The sequence below is a fragment of the Tripterygium wilfordii genome, chromosome 18, assembly GCF_013401445.1.
Source record: "Tripterygium wilfordii isolate XIE 37 chromosome 18, ASM1340144v1, whole genome shotgun sequence".
NCBI classification, from domain to species: Eukaryota; Viridiplantae; Streptophyta; class Magnoliopsida; order Celastrales; family Celastraceae; genus Tripterygium; species Tripterygium wilfordii.
The window spans coordinates 11436463-11464392 of record NC_052249.1 but is presented as its reverse complement, the minus strand read 5'-3'; the positions used below and the strand labels follow the sequence as shown (position 1 = coordinate 11464392).

The 27930-nt window shown below is 38.9% G+C and overlaps 6 protein-coding genes and 1 long non-coding RNA gene across 8 annotated transcripts; 3 read left to right on the top strand and 4 right to left on the bottom strand.

Moving 5' to 3' along the window:
* The first annotated feature begins 672 nt into the window (after positions 1 to 672).
* LOC119983931 lies at positions 673 to 1910 on the top strand. Its single transcript, XM_038827666.1, has one exon. The coding sequence runs from the start codon at positions 760 to 762 to the stop codon at positions 1615 to 1617; it is 858 nt and encodes a 285-aa protein (XP_038683594.1). The 5' UTR covers positions 673 to 759; the 3' UTR covers positions 1618 to 1910.
* Positions 1911 to 5485: 3575 nt separating this feature from the next.
* Positions 5486 to 11088, top strand: LOC119984050 (transcription factor GTE8-like). 2 transcript variants are annotated; one of them, XM_038827807.1, is made up of 10 exons: positions 5486 to 7646; positions 7732 to 7780; positions 7930 to 8082; positions 8946 to 9019; positions 9137 to 9212; positions 9309 to 9389; positions 9476 to 9591; positions 9701 to 9767; positions 9888 to 10018; positions 10101 to 11088. In XM_038827807.1, exons 1-10 carry the CDS (start codon positions 6321 to 6323, stop codon positions 10371 to 10373), a joined length of 2346 nt encoding a protein of 781 aa, XP_038683735.1. In that variant the 5' UTR covers positions 5486 to 6320; the 3' UTR covers positions 10374 to 11088. The 2 variants fall into 2 exon arrangements, with proteins under 2 accessions (XP_038683735.1, XP_038683736.1); XM_038827808.1 differs by having other exon boundaries at positions 5487 to 7646; positions 7930 to 8034.
* A 689-nt stretch (positions 11089 to 11777) lies between these two features.
* LOC119983521 (lysine histidine transporter 2-like) lies at positions 11778 to 15084 on the bottom strand. Its single transcript, XM_038827181.1, has 7 exons — positions 14075 to 15084; positions 13331 to 13714; positions 12838 to 13231; positions 12632 to 12737; positions 12437 to 12528; positions 12287 to 12355; positions 11778 to 12186 (listed from the first exon to the last, which is right to left on the bottom strand). The coding sequence occupies exons 1-7, from the start codon at positions 14248 to 14250 to the stop codon at positions 12088 to 12090; spliced, it is 1320 nt and encodes a 439-aa protein (XP_038683109.1). The 5' UTR covers positions 14251 to 15084; the 3' UTR covers positions 11778 to 12087.
* Positions 15085 to 15089: 5 nt separating this feature from the next.
* Positions 15090 to 18655, bottom strand: LOC119983520. Its single transcript, XM_038827180.1, has 8 exons — positions 17854 to 18655; positions 17411 to 17563; positions 17120 to 17215; positions 16894 to 16995; positions 16669 to 16785; positions 16048 to 16185; positions 15566 to 15880; positions 15090 to 15451 (listed from the first exon to the last, which is right to left on the bottom strand). Exons 1-8 carry the CDS (start codon positions 18382 to 18384, stop codon positions 15161 to 15163), a joined length of 1743 nt encoding a protein of 580 aa, XP_038683108.1. The 5' UTR covers positions 18385 to 18655; the 3' UTR covers positions 15090 to 15160.
* Positions 18656 to 19048: 393 nt separating this feature from the next.
* On the bottom strand, positions 19049 to 21364 carry LOC119984653. Its single transcript, XR_005464947.1, has 3 exons — positions 20628 to 21364; positions 20431 to 20477; positions 19049 to 20293 (listed from the first exon to the last, which is right to left on the bottom strand). It is a non-coding gene; the product is annotated as an uncharacterized LOC119984653 (long non-coding RNA).
* Position 21365: 1 nt separating this feature from the next.
* Positions 21366 to 22385, bottom strand: LOC119983481 (glyceraldehyde-3-phosphate dehydrogenase, cytosolic-like; the record flags this gene model as incomplete). Its single annotated transcript, XM_038827150.1, has 4 exons — positions 22319 to 22385; positions 21955 to 22209; positions 21569 to 21684; positions 21366 to 21453 (listed from the first exon to the last, which is right to left on the bottom strand). Coding segments are annotated over exons 2-4 (282 nt in total), but the record flags the coding sequence as incomplete, so codon positions are not given.
* Positions 22386 to 25714: 3329 nt separating this feature from the next.
* Positions 25715 to 26185, top strand: LOC119983336. The gene has a single exon (XM_038827005.1). It carries the CDS (start codon positions 25843 to 25845, stop codon positions 26035 to 26037), a length of 195 nt encoding a protein of 64 aa, XP_038682933.1. The 5' UTR covers positions 25715 to 25842; the 3' UTR covers positions 26038 to 26185.
* Positions 26186 to 27930: the final 1745 nt, after the last annotated feature.

Sequence of the window (27930 nt, the reverse complement as noted above, 5' to 3'; positions counted from 1 at the left end):
TTCTCTTTCTTTCTCTCTTTCCTATCAGGCACTCTCTCTCCGGCTCTAGTAATTAATAGTGATAAATATTGAGGGGTTGGAGTGATACCTCATGAGCCATCATTGTGGATGGTTTAATTTATAGGATATTTTCGACTCAGGAAATTAAAATTTAAGGAACCAATCGGCTAAACGAGAGTAACGTACAGCCGACGTCATCCTCCCCAAACCACGATCAATCTTGTCAACCACCGTCGACGTGGCTGATTTCCTCTCTGCTACTAATAGAAACCCAGAAACGCAAAGTTTTTCAAATTCTATCCATATCCATATCTAATTGGGCCACGAGTCCACATTCTGGAATCCTCAAAAAAAACTCCCTCTCTCTCTCTCTTCATAGAAAACCGTACCGGAATGAACGAGAACTGATGCCAACGTCTACGTGCCCTTCTTTTGGCGCAATTAGCGACACTCCTCTCCTTCTGATTGGTCCGTTGTGGGGCCCTATCTCAACCTTTGAATTCACGTGGGCCACACCATTCCTCAAAGGCCACGTTTCGCTTTTCAACCAATCCCTTCTCTGTGCTGTTCAACGTACTGTTCACACACGTGTCTCGCCTCACACGTGTCTAGCCCACAGTTCTTATAAATACGTACTCTCTTCATCTACATTATGTGCGCGTTTATCGAAGACAAAAGAGCACAAAGAATAGGGGATAAAGTTATTTTGTTTTAGAGAGAGAAAATCTTCTGGTGAGAGAAACATAAAGGGAGTGAAAAATGGATGGTAGAGGAGGGTGTTGCATAGCGAGATACGCCGGCGGTACGTACAACAGGTCAAAAGTGGACCGGATAATGCTTAGATTTCGGCCTATCGCACCTAAACCGGCCACCGGATCAGTTTCTAATGGCCAAGGCCCGGATCAAACCGAGATCTCGCCGAGGTCTGGGAGAGGGAAGAGAAGATACAGCACTAACTCCAACCAGAGCACAAAAGGCGGCAGTAGAAAGAGAAAGTCCTCTTCGAGCCAAGAAAAAATGGATGTAATCGTTACTCTGCCTCTGTTACCGGAGAATCCAGAACGGAAAGACTCGCCAGCTAGGGTTTCGACGGTGGAGGTTCTTTCACCGGCGCAAGCGCATGGAGCCGCACCTGCTTGGCTTAGTTTTGACAAAAGCATGGAGAATAATGATCAGATAGTGGTTTTAGATCCAACGGTTGCGATGATGCCTCAGGGGGTTGGGGTGGTGGGATCCTATGTTACGGTTGAGTGTGTGACGGACACGTGGGTGGACGGCAATGGCATGGGGAGTACAGATGAGGAGCGAGTGAATAATCTGTGGAAAGAAACGTGTCCAGGGTTTATATCAGACGGTAGCGGTAGAGTGATGTGTACAAATGGAGCGTTTGAGGATATGGTGGGAGCAGGGGATGTACCAGTGGTGTTGGTATTGAAAGAGAAGGCGTCGGCGATGATGACGATGATGTGGAAGGCGTTCACTTGCAGAGTGAGGCTGCAGTACACGCGCGGGACGGAGAAGATCTCGCTCATGTCGCCTTGCGATGCGTGGAGAATGGACGGAGGTGGGTTTGCATGGAGACTTGACGTCAAGGCTGCTCTCTGTTTGGGCCGTTGAAGAATATCATCCCATCATTCTCCTGGAGTTTCCACGTACGTTATCGAGATCAAAAGATATTAACTTTACTTTGCATGATCACTTGATAAGAAAGGATTGGGAATATTTTTTGGTTTATCGTTAGATATTATGTTTGCTTTTACTGTTGTTTTCTCGATCGGTGGTGGTTTGTGTTATAAGATCTGTTGATTAAGATCCGATTATGGACGAGATATTGAGGTTAAGTGTGTGTAGATAATTGTAAGTAAGACTCTTTCTTCTCCGTGGATCTCAATGCATTATTTCTTTTCATATCCGGTTATTCCAATTCTCCCCCTTCACGAAAGACACACACAACCTCTCTCTCTCTCACACGCATATATAATTATTTTTGGACAGGTGACACACATCAGACCATTATATATAAGGGCTCTGGGCCATATACGCATCAGTGCGTGTAACAATGTTAACAGAAGTGTGTAGGTTATTTGGCGATAGTTCATGGTGGAAGATTTCAGAACATGCAAGGGTTTCGATTGGCCATTTTATATTAAATAAGCTTTTGTTGATGTTTTTTCTTTTACATGCAACTGCGGCGGAAAAAGTGTACCGCATTTTTTTTTTCTAAATTGTTTTACGCAGCTTAAAGGGTTGGGGAACCGAGAGAGTGACTCAGTTTGGTTCTATCTTTGGGCTAGGCTGGATGGTTGCATGCTGAACTAGTAGTTCTTCCGTTACCCAAAAAAAAGGGTGGGGTACGTAGTCGGCGAGTAGGTGCCTGTAAATGAAGAAGGGAACATGAGCGAAAGACAAGTACTCCTATCATTATGCATTAGGACAGGTGGACGATGCTGCATGCAACAGTAAACGTTTTTCTTTGACTCTTAACACACATGAGGAGACCAATAATTTCCTCACTATACGTACGTGGAATAGCTTTGGGGCGCTCTTTAACTTGTGAGCGCGCAAGGAGTACTACAATCCTGCTCCTGTATTTACCGTTTACTGTCCTTTGTTTGGGATTTGGTACTGTAATACTGCAGACAAATCCTGGTTAAGTTGATGTCACCTGCGCCTCGAGCGTGATCACACAATGCAATACTGATGCAAGAAGACATGACCCAAAACAAGAATTCTTTGATGCAATAGGCTTCTAGGAAACCTGGACATGACCCAAGCCCAACGAAGTGCACCTACGGAAGGAGAAGTCCAGGGTCAGGTCCCTTGTAAAGTCAACAGCAAGATCAAGGCATCTCCTAACAAGACAAGGCACGATTAGAGGAGTTTGAATAGAATGAATGCACAACATGATTAAAGGAACACTGATTGAGCAAGAAAAGCTTGATTCCAGCCGCTAAGAATAAGGGAGCATTTATTGGCTAATATTATATATGCAGCATTCGTTCATTTGGGGGTTTAGACTTTAGAGTCCTAGCTGTTTAAACTAGTTTGTTTTTCCTATTGAAAAGCACGTCGTCTTGTATAGAAAGAAAGAGAGTTGTTAGGAGTGATTCCTATCTTATCTAGAGGCTGATTCTCACGTTATTTCCCTATTAATTATTCAAGAGAGTTTCTATTTGTATAATAAACTAGTTGAGATTGTTTTAGATTATGCTTTTATGGTGTTTTTTTAATATCCTGTTAATGCCGTCAAAACTGTAATTATAATCGTAATTCTACAATTAATTAAGTGACATCCATTATAATGAATCAAAATTGATGCTTTTCTCAATTAATCAGAGAGAACGTACAGGACGAACATCAATCAATTTAAATTGCAGCAATGGAAATTCTAATACAAACATGTTTTCTTGATATAGTTTGATCGATTCATGACGGGCAGCCCACATTTGTCTAGAGCTTTTCTGTATATGACACTTCTATAATAATTTATTAGGCATATAACACTTGGTTACAATTTTTTAGCAAAATAGTATTGTGCCGCTATTATCAACAGCGGCGGGTTCTTGTCTTTAGCAAAGCTACTGTTGATAACACAGGGACATCTCCTATTTTACGAATACTGTATGAATGCCGTTGTTGACAACAACGGCATTCATTTATAATCAAAACATCACGCCACTTGTTCCTTTCTCACTCAAGAAATCATTTCTTGGCCAATTTTGATCATTGCCTTCGCTTGGCATGCCATGACTCTGATTTACTGGGCTCACTCTGGTGGTCCTCTTGGGGCAAGTACAGGCTCCGAAAACCTGCTTCCACTAAGCCAATTCTAGGTTCGAGAGGGTTGCCTCTCATTGGAGGCAGGAATTTGATGGGCTCAGTAGCTCACCATCGTCTTGTCGCTGCAGCCGAGTCATGCGATGCCAAGCGGCTCATGACTTGTCAATGAAGGTTATGATCCCTTGTAGTTATATATTGATATATGCTTATTTTGGTGGAGGTTAGCACATGTTGACTTTTGGACAGTAATGCTTTCAATATGTCGGATTCCGTGGGTTCCATTTGATGGTTCTTTAGTGAAGCTTCTAGTTGATTTGATGGTTCTTGTTCCTTTCTCACTCAAGAAATCATTTCTTGGCCAATTTTGATCATCGCCTTTGCTTGCTTGGCATGCCATGACTCTGATTTACTAGGCTCACTCTAGTGGTCCTTCTTGGGGCAAGTACAGGCTCCAAAAACCTGCTTCCACTAAGCCAATTCTAGGTTCGAGAGGGTTGCCTCTCATTGGAAGCAGGAATTTGATGGGCTCAGTAGCTCACCATCGTCTTGCCGTTGTAGCCGAGTCATGCAACGCCAAGCGGCTCATGACTTTCAGTCTCGGTGACGCCAAGCGGCTCATGACTTGTCGATGAAGGTTATGATCCCTTGTAGTTATATATTGATATGTTTATTTTGGTTGAGGTTAGCACAGGTTGACTTTTGGACAGTAATGCTTTCAATATGCCGGATTCCGTGGGTGTCATTTGATGGTTCTTTAGTGAAGCTTCTAGTTGAATCCATAAGATTGTGAAAGTAGAATGGATGTATAAACATGCATTTTTTTTTAAAAAAAGTTTTTAGCAGTGAGTTGGGTGTAGTCTTGGGGTGTCAAATTTCAAGATTATCCATGAATTTGCCATGTTATCCAGGAAGGGGGCTGGTTGGATGATAAAGGGGTGAAGAAGATGATAGAGGACAAAAAGGTGATTGGTGGGATGATCTTGAAATTTGACTATATGAAGGCCATTGTTGACAACAGCGAAATGAGAGATGCCACTGTTATCAACAACGGCTTTGCTAAAGACAATGGTATGTTGATAACAGCGACATAATGCTAGATTGTTAAAAAATTATAACTAGGTGTTATATGTCTAATAAATTGTTGCATAACTGTCATATACAAAAAAAGCTCCCACATTTGTAGACAAATGTTATGTGATTTTTGTCATATTTTATGCTTATTGTCGAGTTGTTTTGTTGTATTTATCAAAGTAAACTTACCTCGACGCAAGATTTCCAATATAAAATCTGATACTTCACCAGTAAAAATGGATTATAGAGCAATTAACCAAACAATTACAGAAAATTTTCTTTCTTATTTCACGTTGGGCCATTAAGGCCCAGTATGGCGAGCTTGGCTCAGTAGGACACTGCTTAAACATTTGGTCGGCCCAACCTTTTAACTTTCCGAATCAAAATTTTGACCAGAGCGCAGTTGCCGCGTCACACGTCGGTACGCGGTACTCGCATACGTGTCCATGCTTTGAATTTGTACACACTGTCACATTTCAGTCAACAAATGGGCCCGCACTACATTACCACTATCCAGCCGTTAGATCTAGATCTACTCATAGTCGTTTGATTTGCATCAATGTACAGCTGGGATTTTCTTATATGGCGGCAGCAACGGCCCGATGTGCCTTTAAATGGAGGAGCTTACTAGTCCAGAGATCTCTCGATTTGCGTTCTACAGCTCTCTGTTTCTCTCCCTCGTTCAGGAATAGCAGAGGGGGTTCTGTATAGGGTTCTTCGAAACAACAGTTCGGCGCGAGATCCAGGTTTTGAATTGGATTCTTGTGAAGCGTTTCTATTAGGGTTTGTTTTGTCAATTGGCCAATTAGTACTTGTGCTCATCGCTGCATTTATTTTGGTTCGCTCATTCAATCTAGGGTTTTTGGATTCTCTCCTGAAAGTGTTCATCTGATTCTTGAAATTGATTTGATTATTAATTTCCTACTCGTGAGGAGTTCTGTTTTCGATTATAGTCGGAGATTCAGAGTTGTCTTTCGTGGAACGTGAAGAGGGAGTGTTTCCTTTAGGTTTCTTGGTTCATATTTTGTGGTGCGAAGGGTTATAGTGCTTGAAAGTGTTATTCAGGATTTGCGCCTTGATTCTTTCATTTGAAACCTGTGCTCCTCTGGCCTATCAATTTTCTGACAAGGAATTTGTGTCACGGACTCCAGAAATTGTGAATATTTGTAATCATACTCCTGGAGAACCCAGGACATTGTTACCTCCGTGAAATTGCAGACTTGGATTTAGTTTTTAATCTCAGGGGTTGAGTTGGACCAAGTAACTATAGGACCTGGTTAAGTACACTTTTTCCTAGTTTCGGGGAAAGATTTGGGAGAAATGGCTGTTGTAGGACCTTTGATCCAAACTTATAGTGCACCTGCCGTGGCATGAATTCCTATATGTTGGGATATTGTTTTGCTGATATTGATTTATTGAACAAAACTTATTGCCAACGTTGATATGTGCAGTTACTGGAAGTTGATCTTATGGCGCCGTCAATTCCCGTAGAATTTACTGGTCAAAAGAAATCAAAGAAGTATTTGCTTTCAGAGATGGTTAAATCACGGAAGTATTCCAAAGAACATTCCTCTGGTTTTGTTCCTGATAACCAGTATGCTGTTGAGACAATGGGTGAATCAGAGGGACTGGGGAGCTCTGGACACATTGACGCTGAGATGACTGCGGTCGAACATTCGTCTGCTGCTCCCAAAAGGAAATGCATTAGTATAAATTCCGATGGATATGAGAATTTCTGTGTCCCCTTGCAAGTATTGTCATTATCAAAGATGTCACGAGTTGAGAGAAAGGATTTGCAATTGAGGTTTAAAATGGAACTTGAAAAAATACAAGTCCTTCAAAGGAGAGTTGCTTCTTATAATTCAAATACTGTTGTACCCTCGCCGTCAAGTGATATTCAAAGATCAAGTGATGGTCAAAAGAGGCCTTTGTTAGAAACTGCTCTTAGGCCAAGTGAGATGTTAGTCCCACGTAGAAAAAATGGGGTCCCCCCTAGTCGTAATGGGGCTCGGGTAAAGAAAAGTACATCTGGGCATTTTGAGTCAGTTAAGCCTGCTGTAGGAGTGAATACTTCGATCGCAGTGTTGATGAAGCAATGTGATAGCTTACTTAATCGTTTAATGTCACATCAATATGGTTGGGTTTTCAATACCCCGGTTGATGTGATCAAATCAAACATTCCAGATTATTTCGATATCATCAAGCATCCAATGGACTTGGGCACAATCAAGAGCAAGATCAGTGCAGGTCAATATTTAAGCCCATTGGGTTTTGCTGACGATGTGCGGCTTACTTTCTCTAATGCCATGACCTACAACCCTCCTGGAAATTATTTCTACACTATGGCTGACACACTCAGGAAACAATTTGAAATGAAATGGAAAGCTATAGAGAAGAAACTTCCAGCAGCTACTGATATGCCCTCAGTTCCTTCAAGGGCAGAAGATGTTCATATGGAAAATGAAACCATACCAGGAATTCCACCCGCAAAAAAGAAGAAAGTTAGACCGAGTGACAATGAGGTCAGGGCTGAGCCTGTTGGTCGAATTATGACTCATGAGGCGAAGCATAATCTGAGCATAGAGTTGGAGGCTCTATTGTCGGAACTTCCTGAGAGCATCATTAACTTTCTGAAGGAGCATGGTTCTAATGAATGCCAGAATGGTGAGGACGAAATTGAGATTGATCTTGATGCTCTCAATGATGATACCTTGTTTACTTTACGGAATCTTTTAGATGACCATTTGTTGGAGAAGCGTAAATCCGAGGCAAAAGTTGAACCGCGTCAAGTGGAGGTCTTTATCTCTTTTTTAACCATGTTTGTCTCTGCTGTAAATGGTTCCTGATATATTGGCTTCTAAATTCGCTTTTGTACTGCAGCTTGTCCTTGAGTCTGGACTGGGCAATACATTGAGGCAACCATTCAAAGGTACCTTTTGCCTCCAACTTTTTGCATTTTCTTTATATTGGGCAATGTTTGTAATTGTATGTTGTATTGTTATACCTATTCATATCTGAACTTCTATTATTACTTGTCCTGGAAACTGACGCGTATTGCCTTATGCAATGATCCTGCAGAGGAAGATGACAATGATCCTGCAGAGGAAGATGTAGATATTGTTGGCGGGAATGATGCTCCCATTTCAAACTATCCTTCCGTAGAGATAGAGACAGATGCACCCGGTAGGAACATTAAATGCACTAGTCCAAGTAGCTCCAATAGTGAATCAGGTTCTTCATCTAGTGGTTCATGGTTCTGTTCACTTTTAACTTTTTTCATTGCTATTGGTTTGTTATTATTTAGTTTGGGAATTGGAGTATACATGATGCAGAATGGGAGGCTTAAATTTTTTCATAAGATCAACTTTACTAATTTTTGGGTTTATCATCAATCTGTAATTCCATATTTTCCTACAATTCATGTTATTGTTAGGTCTTTATCTTGTCTTCTTTCGTTATTGAGTATTCATTGTTTTATGTTAAGAGCTTGAGTTGGTTGTGGAGTGCGGCTTAGTGTCTCTCGTCCTCCCCCTCCCCCTCCCCTCTCTCTCTTCTATTTCTTTCTTGTTACAGTATTCTTGGGTACTGTTCAAACCAATTTCCATCCCACAACTTTTTCTATTCCTATGTATTCTGCATTCAACTCTTGTCTGACACTATTCCTTGCATTTCCCACAAAATTACATATTCTCCTGCCTGCCAAATTTGCTTTCCAGCCCGGGAACTTACATTTGCAGCAATCCCAAATATTTTCAAACCCTTAATCACTCAAAACAGTTGTAGGGAAGTTTTTCTAAATCTGTCGTGCATCAGTATTAAATGAGTAATTATTGCACGCTGCATATCTCTGATGGAGTACTTTTGAACCCCGCTTCGTGGGGGGGGGGGGGGTTGTCCACTTGGTGATGTTTCTTGTTAGTGCGAACCTTTGCCTAGTGCTAGAGTTGCTTCATTTGCAACGTGAGGGTCAAAGGTCAAACCACAAAACAGACTCTTCTAGAGTAATAGATTCGAATTGAAGGCATAAATATCATTTAGTTTGTTTGCACATTGTGATCTGACTTTTATTTTTTTGGGTTTGCTTTCCTTTTCAGTTTTGGATTCTGGCAGTTCTCTGGATAGCAAATTGGATGAAGCCAAGGATACCATTCCTGTCTTAGCAAGTAAGGTATGTCGTGATATCTTTTAAAAGTCTAATTAGTTCTGTGGGTCACAATTTCCGCACATTTCCTGTGTCTAATGTTACAGCCTCTCTGAGTTGTCGTTATTTTTTCCCTGGTTATAGGAAAAGGAGAACCTGACTAGTGGAGCGGATCTGGGGCAAAGTAAAAGTAATGCTGGTGATGCAGAAGATGGAAGTAGTGAGTTTTTATCTTACTTTGTACATGTCGTACATTTGTACTTATTTGTTCCTTCATATTTAACCAGTGTCATCCTACCTTCTTTTTCTCGTGCAGAACCTGTAAATGGATTGGGTGAAGTTGATCTGCATTCCCAAGATAAACCAGTCATTGCTGAGCCATATATTCTCCAAGAGGGTAAGCGATGAAGCATAATCCTTGAGAAGATTGTGCTGCTGTTTCTTTTGGATCGCCATCTCATTTGTCATGTTGTAATATTATAGGGGAGAGTGCTCTATCTGAGAGACGAGTCTCCCCCGAAAAGCTCTATCGTGCAGCTTTGCTGAGGAATCGTTTTGCTGACGTAATACTTAAGGCACAAGAAAAGGCACTTGAAAAGGTTGGTTTCTATGTGGGAAATGTTATTCAGGTTGCCTTAAAATATGTGTAAAAATATTTGTGGACATCATAGTATTGTCATCGTTTACAATGTGGGTGGTTGAGTTCAGGGGGATAAGCAGGATCCTGAGAAATTGCAGATTGAGCGAGAAGAACTTGACCGGCGGCAAAAAGAAGGTTAGGAACCTGACATTTTCTATTAAGAGTTCAAAGCTTCATGGCATTTGCTTGCAAGGCATTGCGTGAAGTTGTTTTTGAATCTCTTAATGACACTTCTGTCTTCAATGGTTTTGTCAGAAAAGGCTAGGCTGCAAGCAGAGGCCAGGGCTGCCGAAGAGGCTAGAAGGAAAGCTGAAGCAGAAGCTGCAGTTGAAGCCAAAAGGAAGAGGGAATTGGAGAGAGAAGCTGCACGTCAGGCTCTGCAGAAGGTAAAATATACGTTTTCTGTGTTGAGGCCATTGGCAAAGCACATCTTTGATATTCAAATTTGTAATTTTCTTGTGTATGCAGATGGAAAAGACTGTGGATATCAATGAAAACAGTCAGTTCATGGAAGATCTAGAAATGCTAAGGGCTTCTCATGGTGAGGATTTAACAAGTTTCATGGATGAAATGAGCCCGGATCTTTCTTTAAACGATTTTGGTAGTTTCAAACTCCAAGGTAGTAACCCCTTGGAGCAACTTGGGTTATACATGAAGGATGAGGAGGAGGAGGAGGAAGTCGAACCACCCCCAATTCTTCCAGATCCTGTGAATGATGTAGAGGATGGAGAAATTGATTGATTGGTTTGCCAGTTTAATTATTACATCAGTCAAGGAGTAAAAGTGTGGAAATGTTAAAATCCTTGGTTTTTTAGCTTCTGAAGTCACATTGCTTATCACCCTTCTGTCTTTTTGAGCTCAGAACCTTGGAAAAAGAATGATGTTGGGGAAGGATGGTCCGTAAGCTTTTGGTCTGGAGTCTGGACTATATTTTTGTCTTGAATCCATGACGTGCTTTTGAATCTGGGTGAATTTGCTATGGATTCAGACACTTCCCATGAAAATGAGGTTCTTTATATGTCTGGGCACATAATATTCGCTCTGCATGATTTCTCGGAGACTTGGAGATCTTTGAGTGGGAGGGATTTTTTTGGTGTAGGTTGGTGTGAGGTTATGGTATTGGTGGTATGTGCATGCCAGTTTTAGGGAGGGGAGTTTAATCACGAAATGTAAAATGTACAAAGTATAGGTATATTATGGTAATGGTATTTCTTGTTTTCTGATTGCTTCTGGTTTGCTGCCATTGGCATTGTTTTGGATACAGGTAGGTCATTTGTTGGTGGTTGGAGTAATAATCCATTTTTAATTTCTGAATGACCTCTACATGTCCACTAGAATCAAAGGATATGTTATATTTGGAAGGGTCAAATGCAGTAAATGATTCCCTGCAACAGGTATAGCCTAGAGTTGGATTTCATCAATTGGCAATTTCTATTATATTAGGTTCTCTTCAGTAGCACTGATATGCCCGTACACTATGTTCTTGCTTGCTCTTTTCTGAGTTCTTGGGGTTCTACCCACAATTGATTTTGTTGTGTGTCTGCAGTTCGTTCTTGCTTGCTCTTTTCTGAGTTCTTGGGTTCTCCCCAGGAGTCTCTCTTTGACAATTGACAAGGCAGGAAGAGAGAGTAACCTTTAAGATAAAATAATTAATAATTACTTTATAATTATATTCACATTCAGACTTAGTGATAGATAATTACTATTTAAAACAGTTATGCGGTAGTTAATACTTTTGCACAAATACATTGTGTTGGATCAAAACCCAAAACCCTAACATGTAAAATGTTATGAAACAATAATAATGGAATCCCTAACCCAAACTTGACTATTCTTGTAAGATATTGTTCACTTTCCTAAGTCCAAGTCCAAGCCATGGCTTTCAAGTTTCAAGGTCTTCTAGGACTTTTTAGGGTCCTCAGGGCTCATGGTTTTAAAACACAAATAAAGAATTTATGCAAAAACGTTGTATCCTTTAACGATTGTCTCGTAACTATTTAACCAGACTCCTTAGAAAAGAGAGCCTAGGCCTTTCCTTTTCTTTTGTTCGAAGCTAGCCAACCATGGTCGACAATCTTATTAAGTCAAGGAAATTTTTGGGCTTATAACATGTCCATTAGATTTATATTTTAGCCATCTAGAACTTTTTGCAACAAAAGATTCACTAGTTCATATAATGGAGGGCTCATTTTTTTTGCAAAGCTATACCATATATACTCTGTTTGAAGAAAGACACATTAGAAAAACTCGAGCACAATAAGGCTCTTAAAACATCCAAGGCCCTGTACAACTAAAGAACCAAACAAAACATCCTAACTAGTCCAACATTTAAAAGGCATGAAAAGTAAATCCACACAGTTACACAGGGACATTATAAATTCCATGCCCTGCATAATAGTATTTGTTTGAGAAAGCATTTTGCGGCCTTAGCCTCCGGTCGTCTGTCCGGAGAAGATCAAGAGTAAAAGTTGAAGTCCTTGGCTTGGAGTATGATCTGCCTCAATGCACCAATTGGGGCTAAAATCATCAATGTCACACCGACTGCAATACAGGCCTGATATACAGAGAAAAACATGGTAGATTATCGTTAACTTAAGCGTTCAATCGAACAACTTGTGTGCTCCAAATCAGAAGAGTTATGTCTGTACGCGTACCCAGTTTGTGCACCAAGACAAGCTAAACCTTTTTGGCTTGTGGACAGCGAGCCATATGATACAAGGGAGCTGCAAAATGAGAAAAGGATATCAATGTTCACAATCTGATCCACTCTTGGTTTTCTCAGTGAGAAAATAGTAATGCCTTACATAATATGTAGTTGGGGCAAAAGCAAAGCCTCCAAAGAAACTGAGAAGCCCACCAAAAAATGGGAATGTAATTGCAAGGAACATTGTCAATGCTGCATGTTAAAACAGCACAAAATTGAGGCAACTATTAGACAGAACTCTTGCACTTTAAGTGTGTTATCAACACAATAGCTAGCTTCAAGTGTGCTTTCTTACCAACATATCCGCTGCGTGTAAAGAAACGAAGAATAAAACACGGTTTGAATTTCATTTTCATGACTAGAAATGACTCCACCATGTCGAACACTGGAATTGCAAACACCTACATCACGAAGACACACATGGTATATTGGTATTAATGCATATCAGGAATGAAAACACAACTATGACATGTATCTATATATGGATTATGAGGACTCTACTTGGTAACTTCCTATGACATGAACGACGACGAACAAGTTGGCAGCTGCGATGAGCCAGCGGGGTTTCTCGAGTGATATGAGGATATTGTCTTCTACAGAATTTCCGAAAGTCCAATAACCTATAAAAGAAACCGGGAAATAGCACAAAGCCACAACGATATAAGCAACCACCACCCCTTTCCACATTGGTTTCTTGGATGGCTTATCAGGTGTTGAAGGAATAGTGGCCTGAATCTCCAAGACCACGTTATGCCCGGCATAGGCAAAAGCAACATCACCCAATGCACTGAAGAAATCGAACATATTTCCCGTCTTCGTCGAGGCCCTGGGGGTATAATGCACATCTGGTTGTACCCCCTTATGTAGGGAAGCTACCCAAGCAATGGTTGAGTAGCTGAAAGCAATTCATACTAGATCAGTAAAACAAACATTCAATAAATTTGCACGTAAACAATGAAAAAGTTCAGAATATCAGAAGTGAGCGAATATTTACCTCAATGACATGACAGCAGCGGCAAGAGAGACACAAGCAGCAGAATTGTAACTGGGAAGATGAGACAGAACACAGTGAACTGATCCAAAGATCACGATGAAGTAAGATAATTTGATCTGTTTGCAGTCAGGACAAACTGTGTCATGGAATTTCTTCAAAGATTTTCCACCTGTGATCATGTATACTATATTGACACCAACTTCCACCATCAGTTGCTGGGGTACCACAATCCAAAGCCCAAGCTTTTCCCCAAAAGCATGCTGCCCCAACTCATGGTACCTATCAAACCTCTTTCCGGGCACTATCTCGTGCATCTCCACCATTTGCCATAATGTGTATAGTGTTATGATCCATGACAGAATCATCACTGCAGCACCAGGACCCCTACATTACATCAAGATCATATATAGTTGTCAAAACCTTAAAAATGCTCAAGATATATGTACCTTCAATGATACCGTATTAGGAGAGCAAAAGCAATTCAGATTCATGCATCTAAAAGTGAAACAAATACCCATCAAAATTCTCCACATTGGGGGTTTCACCCTTCAAACAACTAGGCATTTTGAAAAAACAGATTAACAGTTAGATTGCTTCTCTCCCTATTACTGGTGATTCCTTTCGAATCTAAAGAAACTACATCCCCCCGCTAAGCGGATATGATTCAACAACTATGATCAAGATCTAAGATCCATTGTTGGTAGGAAAAAGCAGAAAGAAACTAAAGGAAAACATTTGACTTACCATCCAAGTTCGGACATGGCATAAGGAAGACCAAGCACACCAGCACCAACCATGGCAGTGATATTGTGGAAAGCAGAGTACCACCACTTTGCATTCCTTGATTTGGTGACTGGCAGCCAATTATTGAGCTGTTCAGCTTTCTCATCAGATGGTTCTTGCTTCTGAACCTTCTCCATCGTTTCTCTACTTCTTTGTTTAGAGTTAATTGATGATGCTCACCAAGTTCAGTACTGTCAGTTTATTATCTGATTAACCGCAATGAGATTCTTCAGAACCCTAAAATGTTGAGATTGTAACAGAAACCCACGATTGATGCGTATACGGATCTAGAAAATATGAATTGCATGAAAACAAAAATCCCTTTTAGCACACTAAGCTAGTGTTTGTTTCCTTGGATAGCTCAACTAGGTTTTTGAAAGATTATCTCACGAAAGCATATTATAGCCGTTGGATATGGGCGATTTGAATATTTGAACTGAACAATTGAACAGCAACCATTGATCAAGAAGATCATTTTATGGGTATTTTATTAAAATTAAAATTATCTAATTATCTCCTTGGTTATCTAAAGACTTTCAACTACATAATCCAATTCAGGATTTACATGTACTAAACAGAACTAAATAGCTATCCACTCCACAAAAGATGGATAATAAACAGATATTAAATAAATAAAAAAATAAATGTAAATAAATCGAGCCCATGGGCCATGATTGTTCATTCATCTCCTTCTACCGCTTTCTATGTCAGTTTGATGGGCCTTTGGCCCATTGAAATATCCAGATCAAACAAGTCCAATATAGAAGGCAGTGAAAATCAAACGATATGTATGTATGTATGTATGTATGTAGTCTGCAACTCCTGCATTGGCTAGTTCTAACATAATAACGTACGAACCAAGGGGAAAAGGCAGCGAAAAACATTAACCCAGAAAGTTATCCTACAAGATAACTTCACACGAATATCGATGAAGTCGACTTTTTGAATGTGCATAAAATCAAGTTTTGAATGTTTTTGTCTACCATTCTAGATCATCATAATGCAACTTCTTACATGGGCAATGGAAGTTTCAAAACGAATTTCTAGCTAAAAGAACATACGGTTACAAAGCATGAGACCACCTGAATGGATCCTCTGTTGTTGCTTCAATCTTTCGTAGAGAAACTCATCATCGCTCTGACGATTGAGATATTCTTCCACATCATAGCTCAACCTTTTTGCTCCGCCGGATGAAAACTGGTTTGGATAAATTCCAGACTCTTGAGACTTGCTGGAGCTATCTACAGTATTCACAATACCATAATGAACTCCTGGGCTCCAACTCCCATGGCTGCTGGTAGAATGGCTACTTATTAAATCTGCTATAGGGATTGCCTCCTGCAAAATGTGACAAAACAGCGTTAAAAGTAAACAAGACAGAACGTATGAAAACATACTTTCTTCTTAGATGCACCTGCGAACAATCATTTCAGCCAGCAGTTCATAGATTACCTGAACCACACTCCATAAATTACAACTCTGCATCACTGGTGATTTGTTGCAAGATAAAGGAGAAGCATCGTTAGTAGTCTCCCACTGCAACCAGGGCAGTGCAACGCCATCAATTTCAACCGAATTAGACTTGGAAATTGGTGGCGTTTGATAACTTTCTGTCTTTGAAATTCCGCCAAAAGTTGAACTTGTTTCACTCCTCTCGCCATCTAATGATGAAATATCAGTATCTTCAATATTTGAAATGAAGTCCTCAATGTATTTTTCTGCCTCCTCATCCAATCGCTCAGACATCCTATTTCGGTCATTACTCCTCTGAAAAGCAAACAATGCACATTTTTAAATTTTTTAGTCTCAATAGAAATTCTGCTAAAGCGAAGAAGACGCCATGTAAATATATAAACCAACATTAAGAACTCAGCAGTAACAACCAACAAGATACTTGTAACAATGATGGAAGGTTGTAAGGTAGAGGATAATACCTTTCTCGTCCGCGATGGTTTCTTTTCAGCATCATCCTTTTTTCCGGGGAGCATATCCTTTGCAATCATAGAAAGCTCTCTCCCACGCTGCTCTTCTAAAACTATTTTTGCCAACACATCTTGTCTTCGGTTATCAGACTGTAATTCAAGCAATAAGATCCATCACCGACAAAGCTAATAACAATGAAGATTATAGCAAGACTTAAATGAACATGCATTATAAATTCTCTCATTAGTACTCAGCACGGAAATAGCCCTATTGAACCCGAATTAAATGGCCAAAAGTAACAAATTAAGAGATTACATTCACAAATTTAACAGAATTTATTTCTTTCCTTGTTTAGGTCTAAGTGTGTAAATAGGCTGAGCCAAGCTGGGCTTCTCCAAGCCTTAACTCATTTAGTAAATCAGCTCTAATACGTGCTTGGGCTCTGAGCCATTGTAGGGGCATTGACTGTTAGCATCCATATTTGGGTTAACTTATTGGAGTTCACACACTCCCAAATATTACCACAGACGCACAGACAAATGTAAACAAGATCATTGTCTAATGCAAACCTGCAAAACAATGATCAGAATAACATTACAGCACAGGAGAAATCATAATTTAATTTGTGATACCTTATCCAGTTCAGTTGTATTCCTTCTTATTGAGGAAACTGCCTTAAGAACGTCGGTATTCTTTGGTTTCAAGTGATGATCACCTACAAAATCAGAAGCCCTCTTGCTTGACCTTGTCTGCACATGCAGGAACCCCAGTAAGTTTCAAGAAATATGGACAAAAAAAGGCACACCCATGAGTTATCAATATTAAGAAGCAGGTTCACAGGACAATGAGTTACAGACTTGTTCAAGTTCCATCTTGATCTCCTCCACAGCATGTCTAAGTTCCTTCCGCATTACTTCATACAACCCACCATTTACATCATCCGCAATTGGGTGCTCGGCCTGGAGGCCAAAATTGCACGTTTGCAACAACAAGTGACAGGGAAAATAAAATCACATGCAGATATAGATATAATAGTTGCGGCGTGTGTGCCATGATGTTCATATTCTATATAACGATCCGAACCTTTTGTGCATAAACTGTTCTTATTGTCCTCTCTATCCCGTTTCTGTATGAATGCAAATCCCTTCCTTCATCATCAGTTAACGCAGAAGACTGACTCTGGTTCAGAGAAATATCATTTTAATTCAGTTTTATAAGTCGAGTGAGAAGGGAAACATTGATGACAGCCAAGACACATTTTAGAAAACAAGATATAAGGCAGACCCAACAACAGGACCTCTTCCGATGAAATAATAATACCCGGACCTTGAAATAATAAGAATTAGTCAGTGAAAAGAGAAGGTTAGAAATTACAGAGTAGTCATCACGAAACGTCAAATCCTTCTGGCTGATAGACCTTCTCAGTACTCGTCTATGGTTTGAAGGTGTTTGCACGCGTGACACAGGCATCTGATTGTTTCTCGGCTTAGAATAACCGCTTAAGTTCTGAGAATGATCTAGATCGCTCTGTCATTGCAAAAGCAGAAAATATATACAAGTTCAAATACTTTCTTGCAGACAAGGTCGATGGTTCAATTCCCCTCTCATACTAAGTCCTAATAATACAAAAAAAAAAAAATACATGACTTGTCAAAAAAAAAAAGAAGAAGAAGAAGATAAAAAGCAAAAGTGGCATGGCAGACATAGCTTTGTTTAAAAACCTAAAACAATGGGGTCTCCTATAGGAGAGATGCAGAGATTATTCAAAAACTGTAGAGAACAAAAGAAAAAACCGCTAAAAAGGCAGTTAATCTAACCTCAGAGTCGCTAATTTGGTACCTAACCACCGAAACCGATCTCTTTCTTCTCGAATTGCTTTCCAAATCTTCCCTTCTCCCAGTATGACTGTTACCAAGACTCTCCCTCCCACCACCACCACCACCACCCACACCACTCACTCTCGAGCTCTGCCTGGACACCGACCGTCCCCGCCTCAGCGACGCGCTCGATCCTCTTCCTTTTCTAGGGTTGACGTCATCCTTCCTCGAAGCTGACCGCCCTCGATCGTTGTTGCTGTTGCTGCTGCTGGCGTCGAAGAACTCTATGGCGAGATCATCTAGACTTATCTCCGGGAACCCCGATCCCCTAACAGTATTCACGAACCTTCCTCTGGGTGCCGGAACATCATCGAAGTCCTCCCCCAGCCTCAGCGGTCGAGAGAATCTGCTCAAACTCCGGGACCGGCGCTGAGCGGAGCTCCGACTAGAGGACGAAGAATCCTCGGCTATACTAGATGATTGCAAGATCGGCGTTCTCTTCGTCGTCGACTTGAACGCCGATGTAGCCATCACATGTAGTGACACCAAACCAAACTAAAGGACAACTAATTTGCATATATATACATTAATTACATCGATACTGAGGTATTAATTAGTAGTCGAAAACTGTTATCTTTCAGAATTGAATGTACAGAGAGAGAGATCACGAGTAATCGCTGAAAATAAGTCGCGGGAGAGAGAGAAAGTTCACCGTTTGAAGGAGAAGACTGGCGGAGAAATCAAATTCAGGAAAATTTGAAAAACAACATTCGTTAAAGGTTTTCAGCTTTGGACATTTAGTGGTGGAAGGGTGCGAAATAGCCCTAGTTTTTGGCTGGAAATTTCGAGTCTACCATTAACAAATTATTATAGTCAAACGCTGGATTCAAGTCCATTTATTGTCAATTCAATAGGGCTTCTAACAAATCATTGAAATGGAAGTTTTTATTCTTTATATGAAATAAAAATATTAATAATCCCAATTATCTCCCTAATTCCTCTTATTCTTTAATTGATGTAAATATAGAGATTCACAAAATTTAATGATTGACATGTCAATCACTGGGATAACTGTGATCACTATCACTTCTCCAATTCAACGTTTTTTTTTAAAAAAAAAAATTATAATTGGACAAACTAATGAAACCAACCAATTATAGAAGAAAAGAAATTGAGCCAACCTTCATACACAATTCTCATTTTTCTACCGTCGAACCATAAAAATATAAATTCCTTTTGACACTGCAGAAAAGCAAATTATTTTATACTCCTTATTTGACTAACCGGTATATTAATTGATAGGCTGCCAAGTGAGTCTACAATATATTGGTGTCCAGTGTCTAGTTTACATGTAGAAACTGACAAAAGATATAGATGAAATGGTGCAATAAAACGGGCAAGAAATAAATGTGTTTATACTTTTTAAGGTTGCCTGGCAATTTCACTTGTGAGCTCCGGAAGACGGGGAAAATTGCCACCAAGGCACCAACAAACGGACTCAATATTAAAGCGTCCCAGCATTCCTTCCATTAAAACTAGCAAAATGAAAAGGCTAATCGGCGATGAACCATCATACTTCAATTTCACATGTGACCTGTGATTTCAATTTCTTCTGAATCTACATGAAATGTTCATACAATCATACGTCTATTTAGTATATTACCTGACACAATATTGCAGAGACTTTATCGATACATACCCAAAAGATAGTTGTCTACACTCTACAGTTCTCTCTCTCTCTCTTTTTAATTAAATAAGTGGTTCAAATTTCAGTTCCAAAATCTTAGTTCAAGCTGTCTAAATTTCACTTACGTCTCAGACCAAAATTGCCCACCTCTGCAAAAAGTTATTTCAACAACTCATCACAATTCTAGATCACGGCTTCATCGAAGGAAATAGGTCATGAATATGAGCAAATTCCCACTATAAGTCTATAACCATAATTGAAAACACAACAAAAAAGACCTCAAGACCTACCCAACATCCTTACAAAAAAAAAAAAAAAGGTGACCAGTTTTCCCGAATCACTAATTTCCTTCCTGCAAAAAAGATGCTCACAAATATTTGTAGAATGATCATGCAAACGATAGGGACACCTCAATTCCCCTAAACCTTCAGCTCGGGGGCATGCATGGGAACACAGGAAGCCACCCCTGTCAATTTTCCATTCAAATCAGGAAGAAACCTTCCCTACCGCCTAGAAACAGGAATTAAAACACGGATATAAGTTGGACTACAAAAAACATAAAGGGGGGATCCGGAGGACACAACCTAAACTGTTTCAACCAGATAACATCCTAAAAGTGCCATCTCAATAAGCAAATAAAATGGAGCACACTAAAAATGTAATGACAGATGAGCTTCTTTTTGTACTTAACTTAGCAGCTCCATTACTGCTAGGGATAATGTTGAATGAAGCAGCTCTTTTGCCTCTCCAGTCCTTTACCGATCACAGTTTTTTGGGTGGCAGGTCCAGCATTGAACAAGGGTCACAGTGAACAAAAGATAACCAATATCATTGACATGCTGGCCTAGAAACCAAAAATAAGAATTAAAGGAAACAAATATAAGGCATACCTGTGATGGAAATGAACAGTGGTCGTAAAACCTCCACGAAACCAAATCTATCATGGATAACCTGCATTAAGATGCGAGTAAGGCTGACATAAACTCATATTAAGCTAAGGAAAAAGTTATGTATAAAGTATGAATGATATACCATTCTGCAACATATATGTAACCAAGTAAATAAATATTCATAAAGAAAAATGCACCTTTGCCAAGGGTTTAGGCAATTGGTAGCTTGCATTGGATACAATCTTAAGTTCTGGCTTATACTACTTCTCATTGACACCCAGAACAAACATGGGGGCATCCTTGCTCGGTGCCGATATGACGACTTTCTTAGCACTACCATATTAATCAACCAACCAACACCCCTTCAAGACACAGAATGACAGAAAAAATCATTGCATGCAAGCTAGAAACATAAACAGCTCCATGTTAAATACCATGGTAATAACATGTTTTACGCAATTGGAAGACACAGGATCAACACAACATTCATTTTTTTGGAAATTACTGAGTCATCGTTGGAGAACCACAACACAAGTCCCACATAAGAAAATGGAAGGAATTGTGAATGGTTTATAAGGTGTTGGATGGACCTAGTCTTACGAGCCATTGCCTTTTGAGAAAGTGGGCTCCCATCCAATGCCTAAGTAAACCCAAAAATATTAGGCCCATTAACATGGGTTCCCCTCGGTCCTGAAATTTCAACAGTCATCACTGACATTTGCTACCAAAACAATGAATTTGGCGTCTACCATATGATTGATGTAATGTAACATCTACCAATAAGTAATCCAAATAATCACCTATTGGTGTCTACATGCATGTATGCATCTCTAAACCATGAAATGAATGACATATATTACTATGATACTATCTTCACGTAGCCAGATAACAAGATGAGAAGATTACGCACACAGAAAACATACATAATTTTAAATACCTTTGAACGGCCAGCAGCTGAAGCTGAAGCTGAGGCTCTGTCCTTGTTCATGAACACTCCAGTTGACTCCACAATGAACTCTGCTCCTGACTCAGCCCACGGGATTTCAGTTACACACATCCAATCAGATCAAACCACCAAACTCCCTTTATTCTCTGCTTATAAACCTCTCACAGAATGAAAAGCATAGACGTAACACACCTGATTCCAAGAACAGTTACGGGATTCTCGCCAAAAAGAAGTGTCTTAGAATCCTTCACCTTGACCTCATAGTGCTTCCATTGGCCATGAACAATATCATACTTGAACATGTAAGTCTGAGTCGAAACACATATCACACCTCCAGTTAATAACACCTCATGTTTAAGTTACACAAACAATTATGCCCTCCATAGATGGAAATCCTAATCTCACAAAGTCTATATAGATAATTTAAATTTAACATGTAAACATTCCAAGTCAGTGTCAGTTCCATTCATGGAAATAGTAATAAAAACACATACGAAATCAGAGTAGCTCCTGACGAAAATTTAAGGAAATAAATATACACACAAGCAGTATAATTAAAAAAATATTGCACAAATTACCATGTAATCAGTAGTGATAAAGGGATCGTTAAAAGCGACAAGCTCAACATCGTCTCTCTCGAGAGCAACTCTAGCCATCAACCTTCCGATCCTTCCAAATCCCCTAGTATTTCACTTTCAACATATTTTGATTTTTCATCAAAGGAAAATAAAGCAGCGATTCCGATATAAATCTTCCAAATCAAACGAAGTAAAACATTCATTCAAGTCTATGAAGTTGAGATCTATTACTATTTATTCCCATCGTGATCTTCGCTGCCATATCAACAGCAAGTGCATAAGAAACAACACACAAAATTAATAGAGATTCCCAGACAAAACAAGAGAAATTATAACACAAAATTGCAAGGAACAGTATTATTACCCATTATTCCGGAGATTGAGAGCGAAGCGACGAATTGCAGTGTATAGGGAGTTGCAGATAGAGTCGGTGGAGAGTGGTGATTTGGAGGGAAAGCTAAAATGGAGTATGATATAGCGAAAGTAACCGGAGACCGGGAGAACCGGGTAGTTGGTGCGTGCGTCCTTGTGGAGCGCCTTGGTCCCTGTAAGCCCAACCAGCCAAGCCCATATTGCGGCGGACAGTGGCTGTATGTTCTTGGTGTACATGGACCCTAAGAGTGGGACACAGCCCACAAAGGTATATGATCGGATAGGTCGTCATAAGTCATAACGATCCGCAACTTGTGATTTTATTAATGGGCATCGAGTGCTGGTGCACGGTGCACCAAGAGAACAAACCATAAAACTCTTAACCACTGCTCGGCCCAAAACCAACTACTGGACCATAGAAAGAAGGCCCAGAGTGGTGTAAATAGCCTAGACTTGATTACAATAAGACTATTATAAGAGGCCGTAAGGCCCATAGTCTACTAGCTTCTTCTTTTCACTGGTAATGTTTTTTATTTTCCATAATCGGTGTTTAAGATTTTGCCGCGATTATTTTTTTTTGAACCAATAATGAAATCATATAAGTTCACCCTTTAAACATCTGATATTGATATAAACTCAAGTCATCGAGCTTAAAAGTAAAACCTAGTGCTTGACTACAAGAGTACTGCTCCTAGTGAAAATTGAATTCATGATCTTCCCGAATCCATTCGTTTTGACCGTAGAGAAATTAACCAAGCACGACTAATCCCTTTCGCACAAGCAACTCCTTATTAAATAATTCCTCATGCACCGGGTAATTATCAAAGGAAAAGAAAAATTAATTGAATGCAAATTTAGTGAAACAACTTCTCTTTTTATTTAGAACAAATTCTAATTAAAATATGCGTAATTATATTAGCCAATAAACATTATTACTTTATTATAAACCCTAAACAATATGATTGAGTTTGAGATAAACATGTGGGGGATAGTAAAGGAAAAAATATCTCAATACATAGACATATAGAAAACCATGTGACATGACAAATATTGATAAGGTCAATGAAGTCCTCCATGAAACATGAATGATTCAAGGAATATTATTGAAATCAATGGAAGAGGGCTTGCTTGTTGTTGCAATATCCAACATCCCATGTACCAAAGCCATGGCCCTTGCATGTAAAGAATAATGGGCTCATATGCTCTCACATTACACTAGACACTTCGATTTTGTCACTATCAATCACAACAAACACCAGTCATGAATTGCTTGACCCCCCATGATGTTCATAGATGAGAGCTTCCAATTTGAACATCAATGAATGCTTGGTCCATTCAGATGCATGTGTGTGTATATATATATAGTACTCCAAACAGCCCTCTCTCACTCCTACACTGCTACTTCAATGTCTTGTGCTTATCCCTTCCCATGCATGATGCACCGTCCACTCTTATTGAATCATATCCACAAATTAAATTTGAACTTCACATGATTTTTCACTTTATTTGTTAAATTAATACACATAGCTTTTGCTTGGATAGTGTTATTGCATTAAATGACTTGGATGATAGCCTAATTAGTAAATCTCTCTATGGTTAAACCGTATGGACTCGAGAGGTTGAGGTCAATTCTCATTGGAAGCAATCCTACACTTGTAGCCATGTGCTAAGGTTTTACAAAACAAACTGTATCATCAACAATCTGAGTTTAAGTTCATATCCAATATGTAAAAGATAAACTTATATAGTATCAATCATTCACGATTATCAAAAGAAGGTTACTGTTATATTAAAATTAATTTAAAACTAAAACAAGGCATATTGTGCTTTTATAAAACATACTATATGATCAACAATAATCCCGTTTAAGTTCATATCATATGTTCAGAAAATAAATTTATATAGTATTGTTTTCGGTCACCTAAAAAAGTTTATTATTGTATTAAAAGTAATTTAAAAGTTAAAACTAAGACAAGGCCGGCGAACCTTTTGGGTCCCGTAGAAGTGGGTCAGCCGGTCATCGCTATATCGAATACGACAAAAAAAAAACAAGAACACATGATCACATGGCTTTCCACATGTACAACCACAACGATGCATTGCTCAGCTGCAATGGGGCCCCTCATTCCTGAAGTTCATTTTCGTTCATTTTAATTTTAATTTTCTTGTGTGTGTGATATGTGTGTATATATATATATGTGATTTTGTCTTTTTTATTTTAGCATACAATCCAATCATAATAATCATTGTCTTTGTGATTCTAAAATCTAAATACGTTTGTATTATTAGTTAGTTGCCATGGTACTGGTTAAAACTATGCCGGGTCCGGATGACTTAATTTATCATATCCGAATTAAATCAAGTTTGAACATAAGTTATATGTGAAAAATCCTGGTTGAAACACAAAAATTTTATTAGGTTTAAAACGAGTTTGAGTTCAAACACAGAAAATCTTGTCCGATTTACTTATCCAGACTGTAACCCGAATTAGGTTATTGTCTTATTTACTTGTCTAGATTTAAACCAATCCGAAATTGATCAATTAAGTACGTTTTAAATTCAATTCGGATTAGGGTTTGAACACATAAATATTTCGTAAACACTTGCTGTTGTCCGACCCAAAACTTTTTTTGTCACCCCTAGTAGTGGTCTCATACATAATATATTTATATTTTTTATTCACGTTAAAAATTAATTAAAATATATAGATAGATATACCAGCTAGCTATGCGAATCTTATTTGCTCAATGATCCTTTATAAATGATTGGGGATTCAAATAGCATCCTATGCGCCGTTTTGCCAGTTGCTATACTACTCATCCAGCTGTTAATCATATTAAATCGTAACTAACTTCTAAATTCATTCTTATATGGTAATGGTATTACCTACCCAGTTAACTAATGAAGTATTTTACAAGTGAATCGTTGGTTGAACGACAATCACGTTACATGTGAGTAATTGGTCGAATCCTACCTCTCCCCAAATCTTTGTTTAAAAAAAAAAAAACTAATGAGTATTTTGCCATCATAACTCATGGTTTTAAAACACATATTACGAAGTTAAGAAAATTGTGACATATTCATTAGATATTTAATTTAGTGATGTGAGACTTTGCTCAACACAATGACACTGCGATTGGACTAGGCATTGAGAGAAGATAATAAGTACATGTACCAAGCCCTTCATTTAATCTATGGATATTTAACCTATATATATTTATATATGATTTTCTTGGTGTTCGAAGATTTTTTTTTGGGAAAAGACTAAAGAGAGGAGTGGACGGCCGGTCATGGAGATCCAAAATACTTTTAAATACTTTAAAAAAAGAAGTAAATAATTAATTGGGTGAAAACAAAGACATGTTTTGGCACAATAAGGCCCATAAATTGTGAAGGTGAATGTATGCCCTGTTCCCCATGCACATGACTCCGCTCTCTCTCTCTTGAGTGTCGAGTATATTTATAGGAGTAGTGATCAGCAGCAGAATTTGGTAAAGCAGTTGTAGATAGAAGAAAATGGTGTCTAGAGTGGAAGAAGCCATGAAGAAGAAGCAGCAGCAACAGCAAGAAGTGCAAAAGCAAATACAATGCAACAAAGGAAAAGTTTCCAAGTTCAAGAGAAGCACTTCCAATCTTGAAGAGGATGGTGCTTCCTCTGCCATTCTCTTGCTTGCTTGTATTGCCTGCACCCCCTCCTACATATTGGCATGATATATATATGAACTTCTCAAGATCTATCTCTGTTTCTTTCTATATGTTTTATAGGTAGTCTTTATTGAATATGAATATTCTATCAAATGTATTAGTTACCTGTTTTGATTAATAAGATTAGTTGCCAGATACATATTATCAGGAGTTATTTCTCCATTCAATATAGGATCATGCAAGAAAAGGATTTGCTGAAATGATTCCAACCCCCTATCCCGATTATGCATACGCTTATGTAGAAAAACAGTTGAGTTCTTAGCAAAGTCAAGGCAAGACACAAGAGATCATTACACACTTCCATTATCAAATCTATGATTAATGTAATTCAAGATTAAAAAAAGAAAGAAAACCCTACTATGTACAAGTTCTCCTCACGGATATAAAGTGATGGAGAACATTGTCTTAACAAACGTGAGAGTTGAATTTGTAACCTTTACTTGCAAAAAAATGGTCAAAATTGCTACAAATTAACAATAGGTCAAGGGAGAGAATATGGGTGTAGAATAGATAAAATTTCAGACATTTTCGTATGGGAAGTGTGTTATGGATCAGGAATACCATCTTGAACATCTTTTGGTCTTATCATAGAAGAGGTAGAGCCAACACTAGCAGGGGGCACATGCACCTTTAGTACAACATGCATGGATTAGTCTCATGTTCAATTATATTTCCATTAACAATATTGTTTCGGGTTGTCTGTATCATCATGTACCCAACACAGTAGTAGAGCATGTGATTTTGTCAACAATATACTTGTCATGATATCGAAATGCATGGCGTGGTCCCCATGGAGTAGTTTGGGTTACAGGGCAGATCTTGATATGTGTGGGTTAGGTGTATATATTCAGGTTAAATTTTGTGCTTGAGATTATAAACTAAGATGTGTATTAGGACGTACTGTTGTCTTCGGAGTTTACCATACAGGAGTTGGCTGACTCTTGGGTGAATTTTCCTCTACAAATAAAAAGAAAAAGAAATGCATGGCATGTATTCATTTATACATAGCCAAACAATGTCATGGAATTTCATATACTTTAATGCAAATGCAAACATAACTATTTTACTATTTACTTAATTGGGCCGGGCGGGCTTAGGCTTATGTTACGCATTCTCAAGCCCATTGTTTGTCTTCTAGTCTATATTGATATTGCATGGACCCGACTTTTACCATCAGTGACCAAGCCTGCAAATTCTGCTGACAAAGAGAGCCGGCCCAATTAGATCCCCTGGCCCATTTTCATGACGCGAGACATATTGGGGAACCAGAGTCTCAAGTTTCAACACCAGATATTCAGACACCGTGGAACCCACAAGCATTCATTGGGCAAAAATAATAAGCATCTCAATATTTTTTTATCTCAACTATCCCGAATGATGGAATGAACGCACATAATTCATATGAAATTATGAGCCCTACAAGATTCATATGAAAGGAAGAAGATCCATCAAGTTTCATTGATTGCACAAAGATTACAACGGATAAAAACCATATATACTAATACCTTTTTTCTTTTTTTTTCAAGAACTAGGAATTCATCCAAGATATGATCATATTGGACTCCCGCCCTACATGATAAACCCCGGGCACGAGAATTCTTTTATCCAAAATAGCAACCAAATAAGTTTTCCATATTATTTCTCCAAAAATTAAAACAAAAAACACATGAAAAACAAACATAAACAAAACGGCAGTGTTTATGCAAAGAGACCAACTATAAGGCTGGCACTTGGACAAGGTAGAAATCCAAAATCTGAGGAGTAATTGACAATTTGACAGGCCTCTATGCTGATTGGTCTATGCAAACAAATTCCTTTAATGCCTTAGTTCAGGGGAACAGCAATTAAGACAATTATCGATTTTGTACTTCTTCTATGTTTTTTTTCTTTATTACACCT